Genomic DNA, 27,326 nt, shown 5'->3' with positions numbered 1-27,326 from the left:
GGCTCCTGGGCTTAGAGGGAAGGAACTGTGGAGGGAAAGCTTTCCTGAAGGGGCACATGGCAACAAGAACATGGAGGCACAGCTGCCTGGGTTTGTAATGAACTGAGTTGAATGGGAGTGAGGCGCCTCTGCTGGGTGCCGTTGGACTTTGGCTTGGAGAGTCCATGGAGGAGGCCAGGACTGTCAGTGGAATTTACCCTACATTTAGCCAGGAGGCTGGCTGGGGAGCCAGAAGGTGTGACTAGAAATCACATGGAAGCACTTTAGAAGGGAGTTTGAGCCAGTGGCTTACGTTTGGCAGGGACGGAGAAGAAATGGCGGGCAAGGACAGGGACACGGAATGAGTGGGAAGGCTGTGGCAGGATCTCAAAGGCCCCCTTCCTCCATGCTACACAACTCAGAATCTTTGTGCTTCTCTCTAGAGCGACTTCCCGGTACTGCAGCCTCTTGGGAGGACTCCCTGGCCTCTTCCTCCAGGTGTTCTCATGTTGCCTTTTCAAGTTACTTGATTTTTAATACTTCTGGAGCCCGGATGAAAGGCTATTGCATTAGTGTGACTTGAAGGTGCAGACCACCTACTCTGATGAGGAGTGCCGTAGGCAGGGGTTTAGAGCATGCATATGTCCCTAACCTCAGCATTTGACCCTCTTGTTCTTCTGTGCACAGCTGTATCCAGCATGCTCCAAGGCTACAGCTCCGTGTTCCAGGCCTTGCTGGGGACCTTCTTTACCTGGGCAATGACAGCTGCTGGAGCAGCTCTTGTGTTCATCTTCTCCAGTGGCCAGGTGAGTTGCTTCATTTCTGGAGGTTCACAGGGACCCTTGGTGAGCTCTGACACTTTGCCCCTTCCACACGACAAGTGGCAGCAGCCACACAGGCAGTTGGTGAGGTGGCAATGTTCCCTCACCTCCTTGTTTTCTTTCTGTCTCCTTACTAGGCCAGGGGACAGGCACCTGTTGGTGGCACACAAGCCATGCATTGTCTTCCCCTCACCTGCCTCTGGCACCCGGACCGGAAAGGGCGTGGGACTGAGGGACTGAGGGACTAGCTGTTTTGCCTGCATTAACTTGCTGCCTCATTCCAAACTTCCAACTAATTTCCTGCTTGCCTGGAGCAGGGAGTACTGTGCAGGATCCAAGATGATTAGGTTTCAGATGGAACTGCCCTCCCTGTGGCCTTGAGTTAGACAGTTGGTGAGACCTTGGGGGAAGGAAGAAGTCTGCTTCTCTTTTACCCCAGCCCAGAGCATTTCACTCCTCCCCCTTGGCTGAATATTGACAGGCTCACCTCCTTCTGCTCACCTCTATCCCTACTTCACCCCCTGAAGGAATATAGACAGACCCACCTCCTCAGTCTCCCTTCTGACACCACATAAGCCCCCCCTTACCTCAAATGCATCCTCTCCCTTAGATGAGTATAGAGAAGCTCCTTGTCCACATACATACTGTGTCTGTCCACCTCTTACCCCATATATCCTCCACACATCCTACAGAGAACCCCAGTGCACTCATTCATTCTCAGGCCCTGCATTCTGGCCCCACATCCTCCCAAGATCTCCTGTATCTCCCCATCTTTTCTTCCTCTACACTCCACATACTTACATCCCTCCTCCACCCTCTGCATACACCCTCCTACACTCTGTACCACAGGAGTAGCCCATACCCACCTCCTATGCCTGAAATTCTACTCTCCTCCAACCCTGAGCTGCCCCCATCCCCACTCAGAGCAACTCATGGCTATCTTGAAGAATGTCTTTCTTGCCTTGCTCAGGGGCACTTGGAGATGCTGTGGGAGTGGCCATGAGAAAGCAGTGTAGATCTCTTTAAACACACGGAGCCCTGGATCTAGAAAGGAAAACTCCTCTAGAAAAGTCGGTGTCTTAGGCCCCCCGGTGTCTCTGGTGTTATAGATCAGTTTGGTAGGTACTGGCAGCAGCAATAACATACTGCCTCCCACACTGCGGCCTCCACCCTAACTCGGGGAGGTTGGTTGGCCCCAATCTATCATTTGGAGACTTGGATCTCAAGTTACACAACCAGGCATTAATAGGGTACCCAGTATCTCAGTGTGTAAGACACTGAGGTAGGTCAAATTCACAGCTAGCAAGTAGACTGGCACTTGCCAGTAGCCGAGGAGGAAGGGGAGGGAGGAGGGAAGAGGGAGGATGTTGAGTGGGTATGGAGAAGCCTTGTGTGCAAGGACGCAGTGTAGACTTTCCTGTTTGGGGCCTGTTGTTAGGTGCTATACTCACATAGCATTTACTGATCTGTGTCTGGCCGAATTCACCCTGTTCACTTCTCAGTTCACTGAATGCTTCGGCCTGTTGTGTACATCTGTCTATACCTATCTATACACACATGCATGCACACAGTGTGTTCTTTGTGCATGTGACATGTGTGCCTGTTTTCTTTGCCCTGTGGTATTTGGTTGTCTTGCTTGGTGTAGCTGTCTTTCTGTGGGTGGGACTTGGTGAAGTTTCTAGTTTTGGGGTCTTATGAATAGTGCATCTTGTCCATGGGTTTGGTGATTCCCAGCATTCATTTCTGTCATTTCTCAGTAGTAGCATGTGCACTGTAGTCGATTGCTATTAGTCCCACCACATGGCTATCTGTGTGACATGGTTGTGCCAGTTTGTATCCCCTACCTGTGTGACCATTTTGGTTGCTCCTTATGTTCCTCACCAGCCCTTGGTCTTTCTCACATTTTAGATCAACTACTTACCAAAGGCATAGGGGTGCTGGGTAAGAGAGAACGTGCAGGCTTGTACACCCCAAGACCCCCTCCCCTGCCAAGGGTACTTCTGGTTGACTCTGGAATAGATGGAATGTTTAGCTGTTTCCTGACCCCTGCTCCCCGGTTCTTGTCCATTCTGTAAGATCAGGAGGTCACCACCAGCTTAGGAGTAGGTCAGTGGCTCTTTTGAGCTGTATGGCATTCTCCCAGCTGAGGCCACGTCGTCTTGTCCTCGGAAACTGAAACATCTCACTTTTTCATTTTCAGAGGCGGATCTTAGACGGAAGTCTGGGCTTTGCTGCAGGGGTGAGTCGCATCTAGTGGGTGAAGTGTGTTGATCCTAACCTCTCCCTCCCTGGGGCTGGTGCCAGCCCCTCACATGGTCCAGGTGTGCTTTCTATAAGAGCTAACACCTCCTGCGTCACCAACTGTGTTTGTTTCCCAGCTTATTAGGTACTCTCTTTGGATGGAGAAGGACATGGTTCAAGACGTAGAAAACAACGTCAGGGAGGGCCTAACCTGATAACTAGCATGAATTAAACATCTCCTTTCTCTCTTCTCCAAGGACTTTTTAAGGGCTTTATGTGTATTTTTAATTATGTAATGTGTATGTGGGGTGGTGGTAGTGGTATGTGCAGGTGCCCCCACAGGTCAGCAGCATCAGATCTCACTGGAGCTGGGGTTATGGGAGGTCGTGAGACTCCCCCTGTGTGTGTTGGGAATCAGACTTGTCATTTGTGAGAACAGTATGTGTTCTTGCCTGCTTCACCATCTTTCCAGCCCCAGGACTTTTTATTTTAGGTACTTTTAAGCACACAAGAAAAAAAAATCATAATCTATAGCCTCGGTACACATCACCCACCTGCAGGTGTGATTGACATTTGGCAAATCTTATTCCATCTGTCTCCCTTCAGCCTGCTTGGGAACTCAGAATGTTTTATAAAAGCAAATCCCAGATCCATGTAATTTCACCTGGAAATTCAATATGTATCTCAAACTCAGTGACTTCTCGTGAAACCATAATCAGTATGCCACCCTCACACCTACCAAAATGCAAACAGTAATTCCTCACTGTAATCGGATGCTCAATCCATATTTACATTCCCTCCATCTTTCCCAAGGTGTTCTGTAAGATTATTCTGCAAGAGCTGAGATCTGAAGAAGATCAGTTGGCCATATTTTCTAAGTCTTTCAAGTCTCCCTCTACCCCACCTCCTCCTAAGCTGGTGATTTGTTGGAGAAACTAGGTCTTTGTTTCTAGAACATTCTCCGTTCTGGGTTTGGTAGATTCCTTCCCTGTGGTGTTTATAACTTGTTCTTTTGTTGATCTCAAGCTGAGAGTTAATTCATCTAGAGGTCCCACATTTTTCTTTAAACACTATTTGAACGAATTAATTTGTTGTGTTTGTGTGAGCATACCTATGCCACAGCACAGATGCGGAGGTCAGAGGACCATTTTTCAAGAATGGGTACTTCATGGTGGTGGTGTATACCCCACCGGCATGGCTATATCAGAAGGTACATACTGTATGCTTTCTCTTGTAGCCCATCAGAGCTTGGTTCTTATCTGCGTCTCTGTAGTCCTGTGATCTGGGAAAACTTGTCTTGGGGTGGGACCTCACTGTAGCTAGAGTTTTCCTGCCTGGCCCACGGTCAGGGCAAATCTCTCTCACCCGCCAGTCCCACAGCCACTCAGACCTGACCAAGTAAACACAGAGACTTATATTGGTTACAAACTGTATGGCCGTGACAGGCTTCTTGTTAACTGTCCTTACAGCTTAAATTAACCCATTTCTATTAATCTATACTTTGCCACATGGCTCGTGGCTTACCGGCATCTTCACATGCGGCTTGTCATGGTGGCGGCTGGCAGTGTCTCTCTCACCCAGCTTCCTGTTCTCTCAAGTCTCCTCTCTGTTAGTCCCGCCTATACTTCCTGCCTGGCCACTGGCCAATCAGTGATTTATTTATTGACCAATCAGCAACACATTTGACATACAGACCATCCCACAGCACCTCACTGAAGCCATCAAAGTCACTGGCTGTCAGACAAGGGTCTGTCCTTAGAGAACATGGAGATTCCCAAGCTGTACTTAGGTGCACAGCGAGCAGTAGCAGAATCCGTTTCTAGGCTGTCAGCTCACATATAGTCCTCTCCGTAAAACTGCTCTGCCCAAGGAATGCTCTGGAAGCCAGCTCTCCTTTCTAGCCTTCCTAGACAGATGCCCTCTGCTTTATTCTCTTGTCTCCCAGCAGCAACAACTCCTGGCGGAAGTTGAGAGTTAGGGTCACATGATCCCCTTTGAGGTGAATGCCTCCAATGACCTATAGATGGCTCTATAAAGCCCCGTTTCTCAAAGGTTCTGTTACCACCCAATAGCGCCATCCTAGAGACCCAGGCTTCAACTTATGGACCCTTGATGGTCACTCCCAAACCATAGCGACTTGGTAGGACTGTGATCTTCCTGCTGAGGGATCGCACTTGACAAGCTGGTGTGTTGTAATGTGTGAAGATTCTGAGGGGCAGGGTCCTTCTCCAGCCTCTTCCCAGACTCAACTCAGGGTCCATGGCACTGTTGTTAAGTAAAGGATTGGGGCCCTTAGAGTTGGCATAATGCCAACCTCCCATTTTTCTGTTTTTGGACTCAGCCTGACTCTCAGGGCTCCCAAATGCTCGTGATTTCTGAAGGCTCAGGTGTACCACGGTGGCATTTCTATCCCCTGCCTTCCCCTGGCCCTGCTCTACATGTGCAAGCATGATGGAGGGTGGCCTGTTCAGCCCTTCCTAACTCCTGATCCACGATGCCAGGAGAACAATCTACGGTAAGATGAGGGGCGCCGAGGCACAGAAGGAAGAGAGCCACTCAGAAAGAAGATAGATTATTGCTATTATTACTGTATTGTATTTTTCTTTATGACTTCACGCTCAGATTTCCTTTGTGACTATCAACAGTGTGGGGGAGGAGATGATTTATGTCACCCTCCTCCAAGGTGCTGGGATGCAACAGTGTTTGTCTTGGGGGAGGAGCTCCTTGCTTTTTCTTCCTCTGCCGAGTGCCCAGGGTCCAGTGTTCCCTAACTGAGTGGTTGCAAGACCTTCCTCTGGGGTCTCCCGAATAGTCACCACCCTCCTCCTGCCCTCACCTATTCCTCCCTGTCTTGCTTGTGCTGGTGCCTAGTTAGTGTGAATGGGCAGCACTCCCCCCGTGACCTCTGCAGCAGGTTCCTGCCCTGCTTGAGTTCTGGTCCTGACTTCACTCAGTGATGAATGTTACCTAGAAGGAGAAGACAAAAGAAACCCTTTCCTCCCCAAGTTGCTTGGAGTCATACATAGCATTTCATCACAGCGATAGGAAACTAACGAGGGCATAAACTACACACAGAGAAGGTTAAACCAGCAAGAGCATTGGGGCTGAAGGTTCGCTCCACACTGGGCCCTGTGACTATGCAGATTAGCCGCAATGTTCTTCTTGGGAATGTGATCCTCCTTGATGAAGACAACTCCCATTGTCCTTGCAAGGAGAAGGTGAGAATGATGTGAAGATGAGAAAAAACTAAAAAGGTCCAGAGATGGGATGTGGCTCAGTTGAAGAGCACTTACCTGGCATCTGCAAGGCCCTGGTTCAGTCCCCGCCATCTCCCCCAGATGAAACAAAACACCTAGAGATTCAGGTGCCTGTGTGTGTTCGAGTCACCTCACCTTGTTCCTCTGTAGGAACTGGTAGATGTCTAATAGCTGCTCCTTTAATGTGATTGGCTCAGGCAGGTGCTCACAGGATGCTCTCTTAGCATGACTGGGTCGTGTTGCACCTGCCTGTTCATCCATTTACTCGTCTGCACCCGTTCATCCAGCGTCTGGTGGGAACCTGTTCTACTCTGTTCACTGTGACGAGTGCAGGGCAGCCAAGGGTCTAAAAACCGCTTCTGTCTGTCAAGCAGCTGTAATCTACTGGAGGGGTGTGGCAACCAGTCTGGTGTGCTAAGCCCATCTGCTCCCTGTTCTTGTGAATCTAGACAAGGCACTGGAGCAAGCCACACCCATGTGTCCCAGTGCCTGTGGCTGCTTTTGCATCATAGCGACAGCGACAGCACCAGCACCCGGCTACAGGTGACTCACTGGTTCACAAAGCCACAGCTATTTGTTCTTTGGACTTCAAGAAAAGTTTGCTGGCTCCTGTCGTGGCGTTGGGGGCTGGGAATTCAGAGGTGTGGTGGCAATGTGAATAGCCAGAAAGGAAAGGACCACTGCTCTGTTGTTCTGTTGGGCCCAACTGCGGGTTCCAGAATGCTCCCTGGAGTGTCTGATGTTCCCAAGTAGATGTTTTCCTGGGAGATGCCTGGCTTTGTGTGGATCCTGCAGAGGCTTGGCACTTTGATCTTCTTTTGCTGAGGGTCCTGTGCAGACCCTTCAGAGGATGGCTTTGTAGTGTAGCGTGGTGACATACATGGACTCTTACAGTGTTTTAAGTGATGTGAAGAAGGGTGTGTTTCAGCTAGAGAGCTGGTCCAGTGGTTAAAAATGTGTCCTGCTCTTGCAGAGGACCCAAGTTTGGTTCCCAACACCCACCTTGGGCGGCTCACAACTGACTGTAACTCCAACTCCAGGGGATCTGACTCTTCTGAACTCCATAGGCACCCACACTCACATGCTCACACCCACACTCACATGCTCACACCCACACTCACATGCTCACATCCACACTCACATGCTCACACCCACACTCACATGCTCACACCCACACTCACATGCTCACACCCACACTCACATGCTCACACCCACACTCACATGCTCACACCCACACTCACATGCTCACACCCACACTCACATGCTCACACCCACACTCACATGCTCACATCCACACTCACATGCTCACACCTACACTCACATGCTCACACCCACACTCACATGCTCACATCCACACTCACATGCTCACACCCACACTCATATGCTCACACCCACACAGAGACATAGACATACACGTAATTGAAATATAGTAATAAATCTCAAGAAAGGACAGTGTCTCCAGAGACGCTCAGGGCGAAGGTGCTGTGATGGCAGATGTTGGTTGCGAACTTGATGGGATTTAGACTTCATGGAAACAAACCTCTGGACATGTCCATGAGGGAGTTTCCATAGTAGGTTAATTGAACTGGGAAGAGCTACCCTAAACGTTGGCAACACCATTCCATAGACCGGGGTCCTGGGACTGAATAAAGGGTAAAGTGAGCCGAGCACCAGCATTCATTTCTCTCTGTTTCTGGCTGTGGAAGCAGTGTGACTGGCTGCCTCTTGTTCTGGTTGTCAAGAAGTCCCCTGCCATGATGGACGGTATCCCCTCAGACCATCAGCTAGACCAAACCCTCCTTAAGTTGTTTTCGTTGGGTATTTTGTCACAGCCGTGGGAAGAGTAACTAGCACAGGGGAGAGTTTGAGAGCCAGCCTCCTGTCTCAGCACAAACCCGGCTTAGTTGTGCAGCTCTCTTCAGTGCCCTGGCCTAGCAGAGTGCGGCTGCTTGCCCTGGCATCTCTGGCAGTTGAGTTAAGCATCCCTGTGGCTTTGGGAATGTCACTTTCACTATGATGCAGGGATCTCCACCCTGGCTGCATGTTGCAATCACCTGGAAAGCTTGCATTACATTTTAAAACCACATTTGTTTATTAGGTCTGTGCACGATGGGAGGGGGCATGAGTGAAGGTCAGAGGTCAGAGGGCAACTTGCAATAGTCAAGTCTCTCCGTCGACTCTGTGGGTCCCAAGGGTCAAGCTGAAGTCCTCAGGGTTGGTGGCAAGCACCTTTACCTGCTGAGCCATCTTGCTTGCCCTCTCCTGGAGAGCTTTTATTAGGGGCCTGAACTGTGTGGGAGAAGCCAGGAAGAAGCTCTTTATCTTCTGCAGCCCTGTCTGCTGAAGGCCTGTGGCATCGTCCTGGACTTGCTAGAGGATTGGCTCTCAACACTGGTTGATCTAACCTGGCAAAGCAGGCCGTTGTCATACTCCTGGTTCATTTCCATAGATCAGGCGATATTGGACAGCCACCAGTTGGGCACAGAGGCTCCTCTTTGTGATTTGGCTCTTGCAAAAGAAAGACAGGAGGCAGGAGCTTGGGAAACTGGAACTTGGGTTGAAATTCCCACTTGATGCCTGAGTGCTTGTTGGATTACGTACCGTGTGAAACATCACAGGACTGTCGGGGACTCGTGGGAGTCATCCCTGGCATCAGACAGGGCAATGCTTCGCTGAATCCAGACAGATGGTGGGAGCATAGATTGTTCCCCAAGACTTTTGTGCACCAAGATTTCATGTTTTAAAAACCTAATTGAATGTTGAGCTGGCTTGTTATAAACTTATCTGATCCCAGTGTCTTCTGCTGCACTTGCATAATCAAGTGTTGCTGGCATCATTTTCTTAGGCAGTTTGGTACCAATCTCGTTCAAAATCATTATGTTCAAGTCAGTTCTCTTGAAAGATGTTAACTGACTACCCAGGATCAGAGTCAGGACTGGCTCGCTTCTGTCCTTTAGAATCTGCAGAGCAGGGACAAATCTCCAGATGTTCTTAAGACAAGCGCTTTGTGGAAAGGCTGCTGCTGAACCACACATGATCACTTTTCAGCGTCGACTAGCACACAAGAGGGAGACCAGCCAGTAATCTATGCCTTGTAGGGGGGCCAGTGTCATTTACTAGGCTGTCAAATATGTGTTCAGTTTGCAAAATAGCCATTGGTTTTGTCCTTTGGAGTGTGGAAGCAAGCTGAGGCAAAGTTGTCTTCATACCAGTCTGCCCCTCATTTAGTGAGTATCTGCTGTGTGCATGGCATTATGGGAGAGTAAGCAAAGAAGTGATATGCTAGCTAGTTCTGCAAGGGGTTTAGGGTCCTTGGGACAGAAATCACTTTCACCCATAGAGAAACATGAGGCAAATTAGTATGAGGTAGTTAATGAGATGATGAGTAAAAGGTGCTGGGGACCCAGGGACAAGAGGTTCTTTCTAGTTGCAGAACTAGAGACGACTTCATGGGTAAAGATCAGATGGGAAGATAGGTTAGGTTTTGACAGGTGGGGATGATGCAGGGAGCAGATAAAGCAGCATGGGCAGCACAGAAGCACTGTGTGTGGAAAATACAGGGATGAGGGACTGGGGAGATGGCTCACACAGGGATGAGGGACTGGGGAGATGGCTCACACAGGGATGAGGGACTGGGGAGATGGCTCATGGGGGCGGGGGCGGGGAGGGGTGGGGAGATGGCTCACACAGGGGGGAGGGACTGAGAAGATGGCTCACGGGGGGTGGGGTGGGGGGGAAGGCGGGGGGGGGGAGATGGCTCACACAGGGGTGGAAGGACTGGGAAGATGGCTCACACAGGGGAGAAAGGACTGGGGAGATGGCTCAGTTGGAAAGAAGCTTGTTATGCAGGAAGTTGGATCCCCATTCCTCATGTGAAAAGCTGGGTATGGTGGTGCATACCTGTAATCTCAGTGCTGGGGAGCTGAGCTTCGGATCCCAGTGAGAGACAGACAGATTGGAGGGGTCTGAAGAGATGGTTCAGCTGTCAAGAGCACCTGCTGCTCTTTCAGAGAACAGGAGTTCAGTTGCCAGTACCCACGTGGTGACTCACAACCGCCTATAACTCCAGCTCCGGAGGATCTGGTGCCCTCTTCTGTCCTTCATTGTCACTGCACTCACATGCACATACACAGTCACAAACATGCACATACATAACACAATAAACCTTATTTAAAAAAACAAAACACAAATTAGATGGCTCCTGAGGAAAACAATCAAGATTGACATCTGGTCTCGACGTGCATGTGCACATATACCCACACCTATAAACATAAGATCGTGCCATGTACACACACACACACACACACACACACACACACACACACGAGGAGGAGAATAAAGAATCTACAGGGTGGTGGTGGGTTTGGCTGGGACGCGGCTCTGCAATAGCTGACTGAGGCCCAGATACGGAAAACTTGAGGTGCTGTGGAAAAGCTCTGGTTTTTTTTCCCTTTAGATAGCTGGGGGAATTGCTGGGGGCTTGGGGATGAGGAGAGGAGCAGAGCTGTGCTTTGGGGAGCATGCTGGGCAAGTGCAGAGGGGTGGTTACAGAAAGATAAAACTAGAGCTTGAAAGCCCAGAGGCTGAGGAGACAGGAGTGAGATCTAAGGGTGACCCTGCTGTTGGGCTCAGAGGGTTGATTGACAGGTGTCTGAAGGTGAGGGGGCCAAAGAGATTGTGGTGTCACCTTTCCCGGGGCTGGCATCACCATCGGGCTCATGGGTGGAGGGGGAACCTACCAGAATGGGGAGGGGGCTCTTTTACGGCCTTTCTCATTTGAGTGAGTTTGTACTTGGGAATCTTTATGTGTTGGGGTGGTCTCCATGGCAACAAGACACTTACAGCTTGCAGTGCTGATGGTGATGTTTCCCCTGCTGCTCTGCGGTTGGTGATCCCTGTCTGTTAAGATTAGATTTGACCTAGGACTGAAGCTTGAAAAACAGTGGCCTGAACAAGAAAGCCCCCTCTTCTGCAGCATTGTGGAGATCGTGACTTTGAAATTAGGTCTGTGGGATCAGTAGTCAGGGTCCCAGTCTTCACTGCTTTGCCTCTACAAGGTTTCAGTTTCCTTCCTGCTCCAAGGAAGCTGCCAGAGCTCTGGTTATCACATTTGTTTTCCAGGCAGTGAAGCAGCAGTGGGGTGGGGAAGGGGGCATTCCCTGCAAACCCCGAATAGCAGCTCTCTGTATTTCATTGACCGGGATTTGCTTGTGTGATGAAATCTAACTACAAAGACAGTCAGGAGACATGGCCCTTTAGCAAAGCAGCCACATGTCTAGCTAAACATTGGGATTCTGTTACTGTAAGTTGGCAAAGAACAAAAAGTGGGGTGGGCCATGAGCATGCTCAGTCACAGGGCCTAGTGTGGAGCGAACCTTCAGCCCCAATGCTCTTGCTGGTTTAACCTTCTCTGTGTGTAGTTTATGCCCTCGTTAGGTTCCTATTGCTGTGATGAAATGCTGTGTATGACTCCAAGCAACTTGGGGAGGAAAGGGTTTCTGTTGTCTTCTCCTTCTAGGTAACATCCATCACTGAGTGAAGTCAGGACAGGAACTCGAGCAGGGCAGGAACCTGGAGGCAGGAGCTGATGCAGAGGCCCTGGAGGGTGCTGCTCACTGGCTTGCTCCCCATGGCTTGCTCAGCCTGCTTTCTTTTACTATCCAGGACCACCTGCACAGGGGTGGCACCACCCACAGTGAGCTGAGGCCTTCTACATCGATCATCCATCAATGCCCAACAGGTTTGCCCCCAGGCCAATCTGGGAGGGACATTTTTTTTTTTCTTCCAACTGAGGTTCCTTTTCCTCAAGTAACTCTAGCTTGTGTCAAATTGACATAAAGCTATCCAGCATATTTTATATGTTGATTTCTTTACAAGCCATGTTATTCTTTCATTAGTGAGTTTCTTTCTAAATGATTGATTATAATGTAAGAATTTGATAAGAAAGTCAAGTGCTACCCAGGGTGCATGATAAAACAAATCCTTTGTTCTCTGCATCATCCAGATGCAGAGATAAAATGATAGAAAACCTAAGTCAGGCTGGTATAAGGGTTTGGTTCATGCATTACAACTTTCTTTTTTGTGTATTTATGCATATGTGTAGCTGTACATGAGTGTGTGGGGCGAGGCAGAGGGCAGTGTTAGCTGTCATTCCCTAAGTGGCATCCTTGTTGGACTCACCCAGTAGTAGACTAGGCTGGCCAGTATGGATCTGCCTGTCTCTGCTTCCTAGGTGCTAAGATGAATGCACACTATCATGCCCAGCATTTTATTACTCTTGTTTGCAAAGTAAATTAACTGAGCCCAAGCCCTTCACGCATTACAACTCTCCAGGAATAGATCTGGCCTCAGACACTGAAGTCTGTGGGCCAGAGGGGGCATTCTGATCCCAGGTTGGCTTTTTCCTAGGAGGTTCCATTGTCAAGTAGTCCAGAGAAGTGCCTTCTGTGACCTTTTCACTGACTTTCATGGTTGGGTGTAATTGGCATAGCTTTGGATGTACTCATCCCTGAGGACTGATCCCCATGGCTAGGGGATCATGGTATGGTAGACCTGGCCTGACCTGGGTTGCTTTCTCCTGGCTTCCCTCATGCCCTGCCCAGAATAAAATATAAAAACCAATCCTGACAGAATGAGAGGACGAGTGGGCCCAGCAAAGAAAGATGAATGTTGGTGCCTGAAGTAGGTGTGATGTGACGGCAGACACACACTGTGACCCGTACACTGCAGCTCACAGAGAATGTACCTGTGACGTTCTGCAGACATGCCTCACATGCTTCAACACACAGTTCAAACCACCTTAACGTACCGTGGTTTAAATCAGGGGCAACTTACTGTTTGTTAAGACGGTTAGGGTGGCGGGCCTCAGGTAGGTGGCTCTTCTTCTGGCCTCGTCTCTCTGAGGTTTTGTCTGTCAGTAGCTCCTGTAGACCATGAGTGGACAAGGGTGTCACTTGCAGGTCTGTGGCTCTGGTACTGTTGCTTACTCTCCTCTCTGTGTGTCCAATTGTGGCTCAGGAGTACAGCCCACGGATTCTTACCAAGTTGTGGGAAAGTACCAAGAGGCTGGGCATGAAACTGCACAGTCTTTGGAGACCCAGACTACGGAACCCAGAGCCACGTAATTCACCTATTCTTGGCCAAAGCAAGTCATAAGGCCCACTTACACCCAAAGGGTTTAGAGAATTGACTCAGGTTCTTAGAGGCAGCCTGTGAAACACAGGGGTTTGGTGGCTACCTTTAATTAATTTGGGACAGGAAGGGAGTGTCAATGAAGGATTGTCTGTATTGGGTTGGCCTGTGGGTATGTCTGTTTTTGAGTGTCTTAATTAAGTTAATTGATGTAGAAAGACCTAGCCCACTGTAGGTGGTACCATTCCCTAGGCAGGGGGTCCTGAGCTGTGCAGGAGTGGATAAATCAAGCTGAGCACAAGCAAGCAAGGAAGTGAGCAGCAGTCAAGTGAGAACGCATGTACTTTTTCATTTCTTGGTGCTTTTGACTGTGGACGTGCCGAGACTAGTTTAAAAAAATAGATTTACTTACATTATGTGTATGAGTGTTTTACCTACATGTGAGTATGTGCATCATATGGGTGCAGGTGCCCATGGAAGTCAGAAGAGGGCATTGGATCCCCGGAAGTTGGAGTTACAGATGGTTGTGAGCCAGAATGTGGGTGTTGGGCTTCTCTGCAAGAGCAACAAGTACTCTCAACTTCCAAGGCATCTTTCTAGCCTGTGACTAGGTTTTTGAAGTTAGTGCCTTGACTTCCCCAAAATGACGGACTGTGACTTAGAATTCTGAGGTGAAATTAACCCCATCCTCCCCAAGTTGCTTTTGGTCTTCCCATATCAGCAGAATGGAGCTAGGCAAAGCCCTGCAGTCTCTTCCTCCCTTTGCAGGACCCCACACTTGCCTCCCTGCAGCCCCCCCCCCCACCTCCTTCTCTCCAGCTTGTCTCCAAGTTCTCCTGTGCACTGGCTCTCAACCAGTGAGAACAAAGGTTGCTTTCTCAGCTTTCCTTCGGTCTTCTATGAACATCTAGGGAGGAAGGGATCTTGAACCCCAGGCCACAGCCACCTCTGTCTGTAGGTGGCAGAGGAACTGAGCCTCAAGGACCAAGGTCAGTTGTGGGTGTTCATACCTATTAAGGGCAAGTGCTTGGGTCGTGTTTTTGGTCCTGGGGCTGTGTTGTCTCAGAAGCAAAGAATTCTGGATAAGGCAGAATCCTCTGGCCAGCAGAAATGTTGTCTACCCAGAATCTGTAGGTGAGCAGGGTGCACGGTCCCCAGAAAACAGGGCCATCTTGTCTGTGGAATTGGAAGAAGCAGGGGAGAGATACTATTTTTGCAAAAATTCTACATATTAACATTAATCTTGTTAACCTGAACCTGCATTATTTTTTAATCTATCTGTCAGTCTATCAGTTCACCAGCCAATTTGTCTATCAGATTCTTTTCAAAGTTATTTCTTTTATATATTGAGATTATAATATAGTTACATCATTTCCTCCTTCCCTTTCCTCCCTCCAAACCTTCTCCTTGCTCTCTTTCAAATTCATGGTCTCTTTTCTCACTAACTGTTGTTACATGTGTATATGTATATATGTGTCTGTGTATGTATACACCACATATATTATAAATATAACCTGTTTAGACTGTGTAATGTTTTCAGGGCTGACCATTTGGCATTGGGCAACCAGTTGGTGTGCTCTTTCCTGGGGAAGACTGTTTCTCAAGCTCTCAGAATTCTCTGGTTGCTTGCAGTTTTGTGTAAGGTTCTGGCCTCGTGGGCCTTTCCCCGTCCACATTAGCATGTCTGTTGTTGGTCTTGTTCTGCTCCTGTTCGGGCCGTCATGTTGGTGAGCCTCTGAGTGCTGCTTTGGCATTCCTAGTAGGAGACGAAACCTCACAGCATACTCCCTGGTCCTCTGGCTCCTGCAGTCTTTCAGTCTCCTCTTCCACAATGTTCCCTGAGCCTTAGCTGTGGGAGGTGTTATAAAGGTTTTTGATGGTGTGTGCTGGCCTTGATCTGGTGATTCTCCTGCCTCAGCCTCTTCAGTGCTGGGATTACAAGTGTGTACCACTGTGTCTGGCTTGAGATGTTTTTCTTTTTGAGGGAAGGGAGCAAGGGCTCAATATGTAGTCCAGGCTGGCTTTGAACCCATAGCAGCCTTCCTACCATGGCTTCCCAGCTGCTAGTCTTAAGGGCATGTACCGCCATGCTCAACTTTTATTAACTTTTCCCCTTAATCAAGAAGTTTGCCTTTGTCAGGGAGGGTCTATCTCATTTTCCATGTCCCTTGTAGACGGTGTGGCTGTAGTAGCGGGTGTGGTGGCAGTAGCTAGTGACAAGCCCTGATTGCTCTGGTTACCCCCTAGAAGTTGGTAAAAAGGATCAAGCCTCTAGTTTGTAGCTAAGCTGTTTATGATCCCTGCCTTTAAGTGACACCTTGAGGTTCCAGGAGACAGAACCCTTCCCCTCCTGGCTTCTGCCCCTGGTGAGGTTAGATCCAGCCTGGACTGTTTAACGTTCTCATGCCCTGCAGAGAAAAGAAAGTACAAATAGCAGGGAGATGAGAGTGTTAATGGCTGGCCACTGCAAGCTGCTCTTTGCTCTTGGGCTCCCTGGCTTTTTAATCTCAAATCTGACATTGGCCCAGGGTCTTAGTCTCTTCAGCTGCAGCAGGCCAGACCCCTCCTGCCCGTGGGAGAATCATGCATCACCTGCACACCCATGCCCTTTCTTCTTGATTTTCTCTTCTGCTCTGGCGTTTCTTTGGAAACCTCTCTCTAAGTCTGAAGCTCTCTCCCTCCTGTGAAGAAATCACCTGTGACAGCCCCGGAGCTAAGTGAGTTAGCTCTCTGGGAGGGTGGACAAGACCAGATAGCTGTTAAGTTGCATAAATAAGGGGAAAACAGATTAGTGGTGCATTTAAGACTCGGAAGGGACGTGGTCATTATCCAGGCAGACCTTTAAACAGATTCTGAGCTTGCGTTTGCCCAGCACTTTGTAATCATGTATGAAGGTTTCTGTGGGTGCAATTGTCCCCACAAGGAACAATGGTACCTCTGGGGCTCCTGAATCCCTGCGTTATCAGGTGTCATTATTTTATTGCTTTTTACTTTTCAAAGCACATTCTCGTCCGTGGCTTCCAGTCCTTGCAGTGATCACACAGCTGTAGTTTTATTTATTATTTGTATCTGGTGGATGAAGACTGGACTGGACCCTATGCAGGATTCTTTCATCTGCTCTGCTCATGGGATGGATGCTCAGAGCAGTATGGGAAGAAGGAGCCGCCTCTGACCTTCCTAGTCCCTGAAGTATATGCCTTAAATGACAGTACTGCATAGCCCTCTTCCTGTGAACTTGTCAATCATCCATTTATTGGGCAGCTCATCATTGGCAACTCTAGGGATTGAACCTAGGGCCTGTACATGCCGCCCCAGGCCAATTTTTACCACTGACCTGTGTCCTCATCCCTTATTCCATTTATTTTTTACTATGAGACAGGTCTTTCTTAAGTTACTTAGGTTGGTATTGAACTCAATTCTTAGTCCAGGCTGGCCCTGAACTAGATCCTCATAGCTCAAACTCTGAGTATTGGGATTACAGACATGTACCACCATACCTGGTTTATGGAGTTCTGGGGCTCGAACTCAGGGCTTCTTGCATGCTAGCCAAGCACTCTGCCAACTGATATCTCCAGCTCTCATTTTTTATTTTTATTTTTTTGAGACAGAGTCTAGTGTGATTCAGGTTGGCTTCTAACCCACTATCTGTTCTTGGGCTGGTGTCAAACTCCCAACTCTCCTGCCTCTGCCCCCTGGGTGCTGGGATTGCAGGTGTGAGGCAACATGCCTGGATCAAGAAATATTTTGGAAGCATGTGTTGGGCTCAGGTGTCATAGGAGCTAGAAGTTTCTTTTGTGGCTGCCTGTCTGCAGGCTCAGCCCTGTTTCACCAGATGCATGCCAGAGCATCAATCTACGATCTTAGAGCAGGCCCCCGAGAAACCATCCCCAACAAGGCTTTAAGGGAATCATCGCGGTGATTCTCCCAATGAAGGAAGAAAGTAATTGAATGCAAACTCATTACATCTCTGAAGCTCCTTGAACATCTTCCCGTGATTTAATTTTGATGAACTTCTCAGGATGTAGCCAGGCCAGGAAATGTCTCAAATGGTTGGCTGGGGCCGGGTGAGCTCAGGACAGGTGCAGTGGGCCTAGGGTGGAGCCTTCTTTCAGCCAGACAGATGCTCTGGTATTGGAAAGGACTCCAGTCACCTGGCTTGGGTAGACTCTCCTGGGTGCTGGAGTTAAAGGCATTGCCACCAAGCCTGGCATAAGCATGCCATTTTTAATGAGTGATTTTGATAGACATTTAAGTTACTCTCATGGTTTTGAATGACTGCTCTCCCTCTCATATTCAGAGAATAGATGCATACATCTATAATGCTGATAAAGAGGCCTAGAAAGAGAAGAACACAGTCTCTCTTTCTCGCGGTGCCCCACAGGCCTGGCCTCCTCTCCTGAAAGGACCACTTCTGTCTGTTTCTTGAGAAACTTTCCCCTTGCATTTCTAAATGAATTGACAGTTTCTGGGTTTGGGAGCTGCAGCCCTTACACTTTCTTGCACCCTCTGGCTCGTCGGTTAGTGCCTGGTGGGCCTCTCCTCTTCCTCTTCTGTGTGTGTGTGTCAACCCAGAGCTGTTTAGCTCTGCTTGGTGGGGAAGTTCATCAACTTGAACAAAGGAGTAAATGCTCTTTTTGTGGTTGTTTTTTGAACACTCTGTTGTTGTCCCTTTACAATTCTCTTTTCTTTTCTTCTTTCTGTCGGCTTATCCCATACACTCTGACCTCTCTGTTACGAGTGCCAGTTTTCCTTCTTACAAATGTTGACTTTTTGAGTTCTCTCGCATCCGTCAGAGGTCCGTCTCCTTCCTGTCTGGTTGCTGTGGTCTCCTTTAGCAATGCTGGAGGTTTGCGTTGAAAAACGACTTCCAGTTGGGTAGATGGTGCCAGTATTGAGCACGGCCAGCATTCCCTGTACTCAGTATGTGTCAGGAAGCACATGTTTGCCCATTGCATCCCTCCTACTTGAGGGAGCTGGGGACCATTACTCCAGTCTTAAGGACGACAAAAAGCCATATATCCTCAGCTCTGTGGGGTTTGCAGTCTCCCCCAAGCCTGGCAATTCAGCTTTTTCTCCTCGGACTACAGGCAAGGTTAGGCACCTGCTGTATTCCTTGGTACCCCTTGATAGTGATTTCTTTGGTGGTGAGTTGCTGATTTATGTCCTTTTCCAGCTTGTTGCCTTACACGTGTGTCTGCACATGTGTACAGGTTCTGCACACATGTGTACAGGTGCATGTGGAGACAAGACATCAACCTCAGGTATCGTCCTCTGGTGCCACCCATTTGTTTTTGTGAGACAGGTTCTCTCACTGAACCGGAAGCTCATTGATTCAGTTACACTGACCAGCCAATGAACCTAGAGACCCTCCTGACCCACCTCCTCAGTGTTGGGATTACAAGCGTATGCCACCATGCCTGTTTTATTTTTTAAACTTGGGTTCTGGGGCTTGATCTCAGGTCATCATGTTCGTGTGGCAAGCATGTTACCAACCAGTCTGTCCCTCCAGCTCCCAGTTTGTGTTATAGGTTTGAATTTACGTTCTCTCTCTCTCTCTCTCTCTCTCTCTCTCTCTCTCTCTCTCTGTCTGTCTCTCTCTCTGCATATGCATGCATGCCTGACATGCATGTAGCGGTCAGAAGACAGTTTGAAGGAGTCAGTTCTCTCCTTCCATTACACAGGGCCTTGGAGTGAACACTGGTCATCAAATTTGGCTGTAGACTGAACCATATTGTTGGCCCTGTGTCTTCAGTTACTAGAGGCTTTTGAAATCAACCATCTAAAGATCCCTCTTCTCCTACTCTGTTCTTCCTGAATCCCTCCACTAGTCCTCCACCTTCCTTCCTAGGTCTTTAGTCCCTTCCCACGTCTCGGCTCGGGCCATCAGTCACTGCTGTGACCTACCATTCTGCCTTTCTGACTGCAGTGACCTCTGACGCTAGACTTCAGGCTAGCTGGCTGGCGGACAGCCTGTGCAGCAGCTTCAGCCCACAGTGACTGCTGGCCTTCCCTCACTTCCTCCTCTTTCCACCCAGCACCTGCTCTGCCCTAAGGCTTCTTTTCTCAGTCAAGGGCACCACAGTTTTAGGATGGGTAAATAGGGCTTAAAATCTCCAAGAAGTCCACACATAGATATAGACCGGAAGCCTTTTGTTCAACCTCTTGTCTCAGGTCACTGGCTGTTTGTTATACCAGTGGGGATAGAGATGTAGCAACGTGGAGCACCTGACATTCTTGGGCCTCCTCTTTTGTTGAGCATTTTACATGGACAAGCTCATGTCAATCTTCTTGTACTGACCCTGGGAGATTTCATCCCCATGGAAGAAGTCAGAGTGCATTCTGGGAGTGGCATGAGTCTTTTGAAACCTCAAAGCCCGCCCCCAGTGACACAGCTCCTCCAACAAGGCCACACCTCCTAATCCTTCCCAAACAGTTGGATCAACTGGTTTCCTGAACTTTTGTTTGTTAAACTAGGTACTCCTAGAAGGGTCTTTCCATACTATGTCAAGAAGGATCCCTTCTTGAGATCTTGCCTTATTACTCCATACCTCTCTCTGTTCATCTAGGAATCACTGCCATTGCACTGGCGGGGTCCTTCACTTCCCTCTGGGGAGGCTAGGGCAGGAAACACATTGACTAATGTCCTTAGTTACTTTTCTGTTGCTATGACAAAATACTTTGACCAGAATAACTTATAAAAAAATCCATGGGCTCATGGCTTCAGAGGCTTAGAGTCCATGACCACAGCGCAAAGGCCTGGCAGTGGGGGAGAACTCATGTCTTGATCCACCAGTAGGAGTCAGAGAAGAGGCATGCTGGGAGTGGCAGGAGTCTTTTGAAACCTCAAAGCCCACCCCCAGTGTTACATCTCATCCAACAAGGCCACACCTCCTAATCCTTCCCAAACAGTTCTACCAACTAGAACTATGGGGAGCCTATGGGGAGCAGGGCCTTCTGATTCAAACCTCCACAACAAACCATGTGCATTAGTCATCTTTGTATAACCATGTCCATAATTCCTGATAGGTACGATTTAGAGGAATGAAGGATATATTTTGACTCTTGGGTTTATAACCAGAATACCAGACATGTGACTGCCTGTCACTCACAGATGCCAATGAGCGGAGACAGGGATTGACTCTTAAAACTGTGCTCCATTCAGAGAGCCAGAGATCTGAGAAGACAGTGGATTAACATCTTAAAATCTGTCTTCCTCTTCATCTCCATCAGGCACTGAAATGGAGGCAGTCGGTCAGCTGTCCCTAGATTCTATCTACCCCCTCTCGTTAGAGGCTCAGTATGGTTTTGACTGATATTTGTGCTTCTCTTATGACCCCTCACATTCTTCCCTCTTGTTCTGGATGTCTGAATGCAGGCACTGCTTGAGACACGGAGAGCCTAATTAATGTCTTCTGCTATCCACCTTCTATTTCAGCCTGGCTGGGTTGGGTTGGGATTAACTCAGAACAGACAAGCCATGGACAGTGTATATGCATGTGTTAATTCATTTTTATGGTGTGGGGCTCGAGTGCGTCTTTCTAATACAGAATGTGAAAGTGTTCCTATCCTGTCCCCTACCGTTCTTCCTGTCCCCTACCAGTTTCGGTGCATCTCAGAAGGGACAGGACTTCATGTGGGACCGCTCAGCTCGTTCATGGTTGTGGGGACATTAGACAAGAGGACTTTCACATCATGGCAACTCAGAAAACAGAGAGCAAACAAGAAGTAGCCTAGGTTAACATATCCCTAAGGACCCACCCTCCTGTAACCTGCTTCTGCTACTTGGGCTGTATCTCTCAAATTTCTAGAACCTTCCAAAATAGCATGACCAGGTCAAGTGTTCAAAACGTGAACCTGCAGGGGTAGGGGATGGGGGGCGGGGAGGGTGCATTTCATGTTCCAACCATGGCACCATGCTTTTCTGAGTGGTGGGATGAGATCTGAGTCTGTTTGGAATGGGAGGTGTCATCTTTTCTTCTTGGCCTTGGAGGGCCCTCCCCTGAGTCTTACTGCTAGTGACAGCGGAGAGAGCCACAAAACCTCCCCCGAGGGAGCTGAGCAGCGTTGGGAGACAGAGATGCTCATTCCTAGATCGCTGGGTTTTCTCTCAATGGAGCCAGGCAGCTCACCCGACTCCCCTCCTTCCAGTGTGGGTAGGGCTGCTTCCTTGCCACCAGATCTGGGACAGATTGGCTCAGCGTGAGTGAATGGTAGTGTTGGAGTGGGGAAGCCTGGCCAGCTGGTGCAATTGTCCATCAACAAGCCCACGGTGAGAGGTGCTGATGGATTGGTGGCTGGGTGCCACGGAGAGGCTGTTGAGGGCAATGTGTTCACACCCTCTTGGTGGGCAGCTGGTGAAGGTTTGGTGAGCGTGCTCTCCCCTCCGCCATCGCCCTTGTTTGTTTCCTTTCCTCCTTTTGTCTTCATGGATTCATCATTCTGGTGATCTTAATGATTCTTCTGAGAGTCCTCTTTCATTTAGCTCGTCTGGGTCTGCCCTGAGAGAGCTGGGGTTGTTAATGTGCTTGCCTGCTTGTTAATCCCAGCAATAGATTTGTGGAAAAGGAGCATTGACGTCAAAGAAAGAAGCTAAGGATTAACAAAGTCAAGTGTTTGCCTTGAAAGCATGTGAACTTGAGTTTGGATTCCCAGGACCCATGTGAAAAGCCAGGCAGGGTAGCGTGCACCTGTGATTGATCCCAGGGCTGGGGAGGCAGAGGCAGAAACGTCTCTGGGGCTCACTGGCCAGCCAGACTGGCAGGATTGGAAAACTATGTTCAGTGAGAGACCATGTCTCAAACAATAATGTAGAGAACAAATGAAGAAGTCACCCACTGTTGACCTCTGCCCCCCACATATGTGTGTGCACACCTGCACACATGTGTACACACACGAGCATGTAAACTCACACCACTAAGTACTATTTGACTTTGGAGCTGTGTGATCTCCCTTAGGGAGTGGCTAAGGTCGTGGCTCATGGGAAATCCCGTGCAGGTGGGTGCCACACATGGGAGCTGGAAAGAGCCCAGTTTGTCTCAGAGCTTAGATTTAGAACAAGACCAGGCATAGGGGCTAACTGCTTTTGAACTCTGCTCATCTGACTGTACCTTTGAAGCCCAGACATGAGTGATGGTGTTTGCTCTAACAAACTTATTATTTCCTGGGACTTCATCGGCGATGATCCATGGCAGCCGATTAGGTTTAGTCTTGCTGACACTTAAGTGTTTCAGGAGAGCTTGCCTCTCAGCTCTGGGCCTGGGCCTTGTAAAGTACTTGAGTCACAGTGGTGACTCAGGCCTATTACATGGACCATTTCAGGGTGGACTCTAGAACCCACAGGCCAGGCATGGTATCCATCATGAACAAAGTTGGCTCCTGAGAATCCAGGATGCACATATCCTTCCAAAGACTTACAAATGGATATAACGGACATGCACTATTCCCAGGTCACAAACTTGCTGGTCCAATAGTTTTCCCTTTTTAAAAATTTTAATAGGAATATTAATTGTGACTTTACTTGTATTACTCTCCACTAGAGTCAACCTAAAGGTCTGACTACAGCTAAGAATAATGAATTATGGCCTGGCCATATAAAACCACTTATAAATAAAAGTAGTAAGGTACTTGAACATATAGAATGATTGGATCTCTCAATAACGATGAATGGAGAAAAATATAAAAGAAAATGAACATGAGCTGGAGAGATGGCTCAGAGGTTAAGAGCACTTGCTGCTCTTCCAAAGGACCTGGGTTCAGTTACCAGGACCCATAGCTCACAACCATCTGTAACTCTAGTTCCAGGTGATCTGCTGCCCACTTCTGGCCTTCACAGCTACTTACAGCCATGTGGTACTCATAAACTCATGCAGAAACACATATACATGCATAAAATAAATATATAAATATTCAAAAAGAAACCAAACGTTGTGACTTCATTCCCTTAAAATTCTACAAATGGCAAACGGGTAAACAGAGGGACAGTCACTATGGAGATGAGAAGACAGAGGTTGACAATAGGGGGCCACGTGACTCTAAGGGTGGCAAGCATCTGTGCTGCTGTGACTACAAGGGTCTTGAGTTTAAATCTAAAATTGCAGTCCTCAACCTGTGCGTCTCGACCCTTTGGTGGTCCAGTGACCCTTTCCCAGGGGTCACATATCAGAAATCCTGCATATCAGATATTTCCATTATGATTCATAACAGTAGCGAAATTACAGTTTTGAAGTAGAAATGAAATAATCTTATGGTTGGGGGATCAGCACAACATGAAGAACTGTATTAAAGGGTCACAGCACTGAGGAACCACACCTCTCAAAAGTCTCATTTTATTCTTCAAAGATGGCCGGTTTATATCTATTCTGTCTCAGCAATTCAGTTTAAAAAGTGACTCCACCAAGACCAAAAACAAACAAGAAACTCACCTTGATCTTCCATTCCTCTTGAGAAATGATTTTTAGCAATACACACATCAGTTCAAGCCCGGTCCTCCCCAGCCTCTGGCAAGGGCAGTCCTTCTATTCAGGAAGCCAAGGCCCGAAACCATCCACAGCTGGGCTGGGAAAATGACTCAGTGGGTAAGGTGCCTGCCACACAAGCATGAGGACTGGAGTTCAAATCCCCAGAATCACGTAAGGCTTGACATGGTAGCACACATCTGTAATAACCGTGACTCTATGGCAAATGGGAGAGAGAGACGGGAATCCCTAAAAGCGAGTGGGTCAGCTCACCTGTCACACTCAGTGGTGAATAACCAAGAGACTCTGTCCCAAATGAGGAAGAAAGTGAAGACTGACACTTGTGGGTGACATCTGACTTCCACATGTGGGCTGTGGCATACATGTATTCATATACACATGAATATGTGTGTCAACACATACACACACACACTATATATATATGTATGTATGTATGTATCTATGTATGTATGGTCTGCCTTCTTTCAATCGATACAGAAGTTTTTGAGGTTCATCTGCTATGGCTGTAACACTTACAGTTTGCTCCTTTTTAATATTTATTTATACTTAAAAACTTTGATTTTGTGTATATGGTTGTTTTTCCTGCATATATGTCTGTCTACCATATGCATGCCTGTAAAGGCCAGAAGAAGGTGTCCAGCCTCCTGGAACAGGAGTTACAGATGGTTGTGTGCTGCCATGTGGGGGTTGGGAATTGAATCCACTTCCTCTGGAAGAGTAGCCAGTACTCTTAGCTGTTGAACCATTTCTGTAGCCCCTATCATTTTTTAAAATAAAAAAATTATTATCCTGGGTTATGTAGGCCTTTTTCATGCATGTATATAATTTACTTTGAGCTTTTACCCCATTCTCCCTTGTTTATTTATTCTTTTGAGACATGGTATCCTGGTTAGGGTTACTAAACACCAGGACCAAAGCAACTTGGGGAGGAAAGGGTTTATTTGACTTAAATCACTGTTCATCAAAGGAAAACAGGACAGGAACTCAAGCAGGGCAGGAACCTGGAGCAGGTGCTGATGCAGAGGCCATGGAGGGGTGCTGCTTACTGGCTTGCTCCCCATGGCTTGCTCATCCTGATTTCTTATAGAATCCAGGACCACTGGCCCAGGGATGGCACCACCCGCAATGGGCTGGGCCCTCCCCCATCAATCACTAGGAGAAATGTGCTACAGCTAAATACTATGGAGGCATTTTCTTAGTTGAGGTTTGCTCCTCTCGGATTATTCTAGCTTGTGTCAAGTTGACATAAAACTAGCCTGTACACATGGTCCCATGCAGCACAGGCTGGCCTTGAACTTGCTGGGTAGTTGAAGATGGCATTGTATTTCTGATCCCTCTGCCTCTGCCTCTACCATACACGTTTCCTGAGGGGCTGCTGATGGAGTTCTGGGCTTCATGCATGCTAGGCATGCTATTCTGCCAACTGAGCCACACCCAGCTCCTTCTCAGTCTTTAAAAAAACCTAATATTTTTATTTCTTTGACGATTTCATACATGTATACAATATATTTTGATAGTATTCATCCCTCTTCCCCCCAGTCATTCCTGCTCAATCATTTTTGCTGGCTCTCTTTCTCCCCTTGACTTCTGCAGGTCAGGTGAGTCAGGTTCCAGCCTTGATACCGCTGGTGTGCCATGCCTGGCTCTGTGCCTTTTTCTTGGTAAGGATTATCTTATCTCCTAAATGTACTATGATGTGTTTTTCCATTCTACTGTTGATAGACATTTGGGATATTTCCAGCTTGGAACTCCCGTTAATCAGGCTACTGGGAACATTCCTGTATAAGGCATCATGGGGGTATATGCTTTCATTTGTCTTGGGAAACTTCTGGGGAGAGGAAATACTGGGTTATGTTGTAGATTTTTCTCATGTGTATGTGATTGTTTTAAGCATAAACCCTCTTCTGTCATTTGGAGTGTGTAAGGCAAGCTCTGCTTGTCTCTGGTGCTGGGTGGGTGTGGCTAAGAAATGTTATCCATGACAGCTAATAACTGTAATTGTATGGAACTGATATTTTCTGGACACTTGTTCACTTAAGGAGAGTGAGCCCCTCTATAAACTTGGTTCATACTTGAGTCATGACCAATCACTGACATGCTGGATTGGAAAGCTGACTAGGTGTAGAGTCCCTGTGTCCACTTATCACACGATTCAAGATTGGGGGACATGGAGGTGAGGGGCACCTCACTCTGGAGGGTCCCATGTACATTCCTTTCTTCTCCATTTCTCACCATCTCAAATCTGGATCGTGTCTGTAGCCCAACACCTGCTCCCTTGGTTTCCAGCCTGCCTTCTTAACTCCATCCTGCTTTCTGATGCCGTCTTACATTGCCTGGTGCCTCCTTTCTGTCACGACTGATTCTGGTGGCCTAAGATCAAGCCACTCAGCCCCGACAGCCATGCTTCCTCAGTGTCACTGGAGGGCTCTAAATGCTGTGCCCAGGGTTCTGCCCCACAGAATCTGCTTCAGTAGCTTTTGGAGTGGCACTAGCATTTGATTTCAGAAATCTCAGTTACTCCATTGTGCAGGCAGGGATGGGAGCAACGACCCACTCCCTGAAGGTCGGGTCTTGCTGCCTGGACTGGTTTTCCTCTCCCTGTGTCTTAGTTAGGGTTACTGTTGCTGCGATGAAACACCATGACCTAAAAGCAACACAGGGAGGAAAGGGTTTATTTGGCTTATGCTTCCACATTGTAGTCCATCACCGAAGGAAATCAGGGCAGGAACTCAAGCAGGGCAGGAACCTGGAGGCAGGAGCTGATGCAGAGGCAGTGGAGGGGTGCTGCTTACTGGCTTACTCTTCACGCTCAACCTGATTTCTTATTGAACTGAGGACCACTAGCCTAGGGGTGGCCCTCTCCTTATCAATCACTAATTAAGAAAATGCCCTACAGGCTTGCCTATAGCCCAGTGTTATGGAGGCATTTTCTCAACTGGGGTTCTCTCCTCTCAGATGACCCTAGCCTGTGTCAAGTTGACATAAAACTAGCCAGCACACCCTTTCTCTACTTTTTGTTTGTTTTGAGAAGAGGTCTCATGTAGCCTGTCTGTCCTCAAACCTTCGAAGTATCTGAGGATGACACTGGGCTCCTTATCCTCAGGCCTCCACTCTCGAATGTTAAGATCACAGGCGTGCCACCTCTATGTCCAGCGTGGCCTCTTCGCCACACCCAGCTGTGTCTTTACGGCCGGCACACAAGCTCTTTCTCTGCCGAGGCAGATTTCCCTGAAGTCCTACCACAGAAGCCTCGGATGCTTTTTCTAGACTCTGTGCACATGGTCTTGCCAGCAGCACAGCTCCCACCCTTGGGCTCCCAAACCGTGTCCAGCCCTCCAGAGGCCCTCTGTGTGATCCAGGAGGCTATGATGTAGCTTCTGTGTTTTCACACAGGCTCTCCTTCCATGTGATGACTGTGACTT

General features: G+C 48.3%; 1 protein-coding gene across 3 annotated transcripts in view; it reads left to right on the top strand.

The window, feature by feature from the left end:
• Slc39a11 (solute carrier family 39 member 11) overlaps positions 1-27,326 on the top strand; it is a 440,696-nt gene that overhangs the window by 92,515 nt on the left and 320,855 nt on the right. For all 3 annotated transcript variants that reach the window (XM_059272057.1, XM_059272059.1, XM_059272058.1), the window contains exons 2-3: positions 667-785; positions 3,001-3,039. In XM_059272057.1, the coding sequence (XP_059128040.1) occupies positions 678-785; positions 3,001-3,039 (147 nt within the window). In that variant the 5' untranslated portion in view covers positions 667-677. The remainder of the gene's footprint in view (positions 1-666; positions 786-3,000; positions 3,040-27,326) is intronic.

The sequence above is a fragment of the Peromyscus eremicus genome, chromosome 8a (assembly GCF_949786415.1).
Source record: "Peromyscus eremicus chromosome 8a, PerEre_H2_v1, whole genome shotgun sequence".
Taxonomy (NCBI): Eukaryota; Metazoa; Chordata; class Mammalia; order Rodentia; family Cricetidae; genus Peromyscus; species Peromyscus eremicus.
This window is presented reverse-complemented; position numbering and strand designations above follow the sequence as displayed.